General features: G+C 48.2%; 1 protein-coding gene across 1 annotated transcript in view; it reads right to left on the bottom strand.

Moving 5' to 3' along the window:
- The window catches only part of Nlrp8 (NLR family pyrin domain containing 8), a 56,833-nt gene that overhangs the window by 24,987 nt on the left and 25,929 nt on the right, over nt 1-5,917 (bottom strand). The window contains exons 6-7 of the mRNA XM_013354506.1: nt 3,763-3,933; nt 2,528-2,698 (exon numbers count right to left, since the gene is read on the bottom strand). Of these exons, the coding sequence (XP_013209960.1) occupies nt 2,528-2,698; nt 3,763-3,933 (342 nt within the window). The remainder of the gene's footprint in view (nt 1-2,527; nt 2,699-3,762; nt 3,934-5,917) is intronic.

Raw genomic sequence — 5,917 nt, forward strand, 5'->3', positions numbered from 1 at the left:
TCTCTCTCTCTCTCTCTCTCTCTCTCTCTCTCTCTCTCTCTCTCTCTCTCTCTCTGCGTGTTTCTCCAAATCTGTTTCCATGTAACTGTCTCTCTGTGTTTCTGTACATCTCTCTTGTCATGCATTCTGGGAGAAACTAGCTAATGTCATGAGTTACCCTATAGAACAGCACAGGCCTCTGGTCAATGGCCACATGTGTGAACAGCAGATTCCTGGCCTCTGGCCAATGGTCACGTGTGTGGACAGAAGATTCCTGACCTCTGGCCAATGGTCACGTGTGTGGACAGAAGATTCCCGGCTCCCATCACATCCTAGGCAACAGCCTCACTGAGACCCAGTGAGACACCCTGATCTGAATGGCTGGTCAGACAGCTCTGTGGCTTTGCCCATCAGAGAGTCTGCTCACTGCTTTAGGTGAAAACATATTGAGGTAATTTGCTGCACAGTATGGGCTCTGAAGGTATCGGTTGCAATGACACCTGCGCCCACATCCACCCCTGGATGACAACATGTCAGTGCTTGGTCTCTCGCATGTACACTCCCCATAATAATCCTGAAATATCATGGATGAAGAACCCACTCAAATCCTATCTACAGACAGGGAAACTGAGGCACAAAGGCAGACAAGGTGATTGACAGTCACTCAGCTGGTGAACAGTATAATAATAATAATAACAACAACAACAACAACAACAACAACTCAGTCTAAAACTTGGGATGAAGAGAGAGGCATGTTAACTCATGCCATATCATCCTGGTGCTCTGAAAGCTTGAGGCAGGGGAAGATGAGGCTGAAGCCACCCAGGGATACATAGAAACAAAAGGAGACAAAAACCAGAAAAAAAATGAAGAAAACAGAAAGGAAAGGATGAAAAGAGAGAGCATAACAGTCAGGAGAACACAGACCCCTTTCCCATCAGACGGTCTAAATGGCACATGAAGGGGGCTGGGAGTTCCCAGGAACCGGTCAGACTTCCAGCCACACCCATGGTGCATCTCACTCTACAAAGGATGTTGAGTTGTGTTTGTGCATAGGAGACCTACTGAGGCCTGTAAGAAACATTTGTTTAGCGAGAGCTCATGAGAGAAGCAGATAAAGGGGGCCCTGATGCCCCGCCTTCGTTAGCTGGCAGCAGGTACCTGCTTGCTCTCTAGGTGCCCTCAGTTCATCCTAGGATTGGGAAATCAGCCATCTGCCTAACCTGACATCAGAAAAGGAGGATGTACATTAGAGGAGGCCCTGTGCCCTGAACCAATAGGATGGAGGAATTTAGGGAGGAAGCTCCACTAGACATTGGGAAGAGAGCTCCCTGGAGAACCCAGCCACTGAGGAACTCAGGGAAATGAGATCAGAACTACATTAAACACTATTTTGTGACAAAATGACATATTAGCTTTCTGCATTTTCTTCAAAGTCAAAAAAAAAAAAAAAGAAAAAGAAAAAAGGAAAAAACAAAAAAAAAAAAAGAAAAAGAAAAAAGGAAAAAACCCAACAAACTCAAGGCCAGCCTGGTCTACAGAGTGAGTTCCCAGAAAGGCTCCAAAGCCACCAAGAAATCCCACCTTGACATACATGGATCCCTCAGGGAAGGGGAAATAGACAAGATCTGAGAAAATTGGAAGCGTGAGGTAGGGGAAGGGAGTGTGGAAGAGGAAGAGAAGAGAGAAGGGGAGGGGAGGGAAAACTTGAGGGAACAGGATGGTCAAGATGGGGGAAGGACAAAGAGGGAGAACAAGGAAAGAGATATCTAGACTGAGGGAGCCAATATGAAGCCAGTGGGAAACCTGGCACTAGGGAAATTCCCAGGAATCCACAAGGATGGCCCCAGCTAAGATTCTAAGCAAGAGTGGAGAGGGTGCCTGAACTGGCCTTTCCCTGTAGTCAGATTGATGACTACCTTAATTGTCACCATAGAACCTGATGGAAGCAGAGGCAGAGATTCACAGGGAAGCACTGGGCCGAGCTCCCAGAGACCAGCCCAAGAGGAAGGAGCAATAACACGACCAAAGGGGTCAAGACCATGATATGGATACCCACAGAAATACCTGACCTGAGCTAGTGGGAGCTCATTGACTCTGGACTGACAGCGGGGACTTGCATAGGACCAAACTAGGCCCTCTGAATGTGGGTGAAAGATGTGTGGTGGGGGCAGTCTTTGAGGTCACTGGCAGTGGGATCAGGATTTATCCCTAGTGCTTGAACTGGCTTTTTGGAGCCCCTTCATTTAGGAGGGATACCTTGCTCAGCCTAACTATAGAGGGGAGGGCCCTGGTTCTGCCTCAAAGTGACGTGTCAGAAGGCAGGGGGTGGGAGGAGGGACGGGAGCGGCACTGGGATAGGTTTGTTAATTAGAAAAGATCGTTTTAAAAAACAAATAAATTAAAAAAAGAAACCCTGTCTCGAAAAATCAAGCCAAACCCAAACAGCAACAACAACAACAACACAACCCCAAAAAACAAGCAAACAAACAAACAAAAAACCTCTTCCCAATGGTTACTAAGTCTCTTTGGTTCCCGTGGAACTTACAGTACAACCTCGTCTGCCCGCCTCTGTCTGAAGAACTCCAGGGCCAAGGTCAGCATGCCATTGATTCTGATAATGTTCTTGCTCAGGTCCAGGTACCTCAGCTTCCTGTTCCTACAGAGCATGGATGCCAGAGTGCGGCAAGAGGCGGAGGTGAACCAACACTGTTCCAGCCTGTGGGGGCAGAAATAGAAGGGCTGGGTGGTGCTGGCGCATGCCTTTAATCCCAGCACTCAGGGAGACAGAGATGGGCAAATTTCTGTGCGTTCTGGCCAGCCTGGTCTACAGCGAGTTCCAGGACAGACTCCAAAGCTACAGAGAAACCCTGTCTGGTTGCAGTGGAGATTCTGGCGGGCAGGTCAGGGCCGCACAGACTTGAGTGGGCCACCGCTCTGTTTAGTATGGCGGGCGAGGCCAAGTGGGGTCACTGATCTGCCCAGCTGCGAGCTGCGACTGTACCTTGGCCTGGGCCAAGCCACTGATGAACGTGCAGCTGGATGGGAGTGGGGGAAGGGAAAACGAGCCGGGAGCACGCTGTGAAAGCTATTGGGCTATGCTCAGGTGACTTGCTCACAAAGGCTGGGAAAGATCGAGCATGTGCCCCAAGCTGTGCAAGGGCGGGGGGCAAAAAAGCCCGACTTTGGAGCGCCAAAATGTAGTCGGCGTAATAATCAGGCTATCTTAATATGAAACAGCAAATTTTAATGAAGGAATAGCTTACAACATTAGGGATCCAGCGATGAGCAGGAGATTAAAAAAAAGAGAGTGGCGGGGCTCATGCCTCCAGATTTATATGTAAATATTAGCCTGAGGTGAACATGCCCCCCATTGGGCGGAGTTTCCCCTACACTGTCTAAAAAATACAACGAAAAAAAAAACAGCAACAAAAACCCCCAAACACACACACACACACACACCAAAGCAAAACCCAGAAATAGACAGAAGGGAAGTCACTATGTCCTCAGATGTTTGAGGGCTCATCTCATACAGAGCGCACAGACCAGAATCCCACTGCAGCTGAAGCAGGCTGCATGTCCCTGCTATGCACTAGGGTCCGCAGGGCGATTATTCAGGGGAGGGAACGAGGGTCTAGTGGGATGGCTTAGGGAGTTGAGACTTTGCTGGGAAAGAGTAAGACCCTTAGCAGCTATTATCTTACAACAGACATGGCTGCAGGAGTTCCTAACCCCAGGGCTAGGGGTAGAGACGGAGATGCTGGGAAAATTGAGACAACTTACTCCAGGACCAACAAGTTGCAGTTGGTATCTTCCAGAGCTTTACAGAGTAGGATGACCCCGTCGTCCATCAGCCTGTTGAAACTCAGGTCTAGACTTTGCAGGCTTTTATTGTTCCTGAGAGGTGACATCATATATTTACAGCATGCTGAAGTCAAAGAACACTGCCTCAGCCTGTCAGGAAACACCATCCAAATCACTTTTGGACTGTACTTATTTCTTCCATGGTTTCAGTAATTAGGACATCTTGGTTAACTTCTCAGAGAACATGGGGGGGGGGACAGGCAGAAAACGCCAAGTAAGAACCAGAAGATGGGAGGGGTGTCTGCCCTCTGGCCACGGCACAATGACTGTTCTCCTGAACTCACAGCCACTATGGTGGCCCGCACAAGATCAAGCTAGAAATTCAGCACAGATTTGGGAGGAGCTCACACAACCCCACCAACCAAAGAGCTAGTGGCAGTTGATGGCAGAGGGAGGGAGAGGGGTCATTTTTCTTTGGGTGTGTGGTCGCTAGAAGGTTGCCAATGTTCTAATGGAGGGCCACATACTCATTTGCTTAAATAGCACTCAATGGAGGCAGTGGTGTGTGTGTGTGTGTGTGTGTGTGTGTGTGTGTGTGTGTGTGTGTGTGTGGTGTGGCAATGACATAACGCACATGTAGCGAGGTCAAAGGACAATTTACAAGACTTGGTTATCTCCTTTAACCACGTTGGTCCTTGGGCTCAAATTCACGTTGACAGGCTTGCCATCTTGCCAGGGGAATCGTGAGGTTTTAGAGCCCCATTTCCTGTCAGTTCTGTGGTTCCTGCCTTCAGACCCAATGTGCCCAGCCGCCTCATGCTCCTGGTGCTATGCCTTTTCCGTCAGGTCAGAAAAAAATGTAGATTCCCCTCAATCATGAGTCACAATGAACTCTTGTCCACTCAAATATCTTCTTGTTGGGAATTTGGTCACATCAACACATCAAGGAGAAAACGACCAATATGAACTCTGAGGAAAGCCATCTAAGGAACCCATGCTTGCTTGTGTGAGATAAATGGCCAACAGACTATCATTTAAAATGCATTCTGGCTGGGTGATTGGGGCACATGTCTTTAATCCTAGCACTTGGGAGGAAGAGGAAGGTTGTTCTCTGTGAGTTTGAGGCCAGCCTGGTCTACAGAGTGAATTCCAGGGCAGCTGGACCACACAGAGAACCCTGTCTCAACGCCCCCACCCCCACCAAAGGAATGCCAGAAACAAGACATTCTTCCTACAGCAGGAAGCCAGGTTTCATGGCACCGTTCTGGTCTTAGAGGCAGACAGAGCACTCACTCAGATCACAGGAGATGGGGAACACAAGTTCAAAGGTTCCTAAACATTCTCGGTTGGCGCCAACCTTCACACTTGGTCACTATTTTCAGGACGTACCTTTTCCCTCATTTAATCTGTAAGATCCCTGTCGCCATGACATCACCACAGAAAACACAGCTTTGCAAATACATGATATCGCCAAGGGGAATTGAATGCAATCTAGTTTTCAGACTCAGTGACCTCCAGCTAGCGACTCCTCCAGTGGTAAATATCTGATACTCCTCCATGTTCCTCAAATCTGAGAATTTCCACTCTGTGGCTTCACCTCAGAGAACTGGGTTAAGGACTAGGTCATTTGCCTCCACAATGGAAATAGTAACAATTTTGCTCTCTACTGGGAACTCAGGTACCATCTCACAGCAGCCATGGTTGCCTGCATAAGTTTAGCACAAGGTCAAGCCAGCCAACACTCCAGCACGCTAGCCAGCATCACCCTCTGAGTGGGTACAGTGCTCACTGCTGTGTTCACTCCCCTCAGTTGTGCTTCAGCGAAAATCTAAGTAGCTGGAACCTGAAGCAGCTACTCAATGCACAGTCAAGAAGAGAGAGAGAGAGAGAGAGAGAGAGAGAGAGAGAGAGAGAGAATAAATGCATTATAGTGGCATATTATTTTTGTTTTCATAAATAAAGTGATGTGGGAGTGTCATATATCAATCTGTTGATTTCATTGGTTAAGCAATAAAAAGAAACTGCTTGGCCTCATAGCTTAAAACATAGGTGGGAGGAGTAAACAGAATAGAATGCTGGGAGGAAGAGGAAGTGAGCCCAGAGACTCGACAGCTCTGCTGTCTGGAGCGGAGAC

The sequence above is a fragment of the Microtus ochrogaster genome, unplaced genomic scaffold (genome assembly GCF_000317375.1).
Source record: "Microtus ochrogaster isolate Prairie Vole_2 unplaced genomic scaffold, MicOch1.0 UNK47, whole genome shotgun sequence".
In the NCBI taxonomy this organism is placed as follows: Eukaryota; Metazoa; Chordata; class Mammalia; order Rodentia; family Cricetidae; genus Microtus; species Microtus ochrogaster.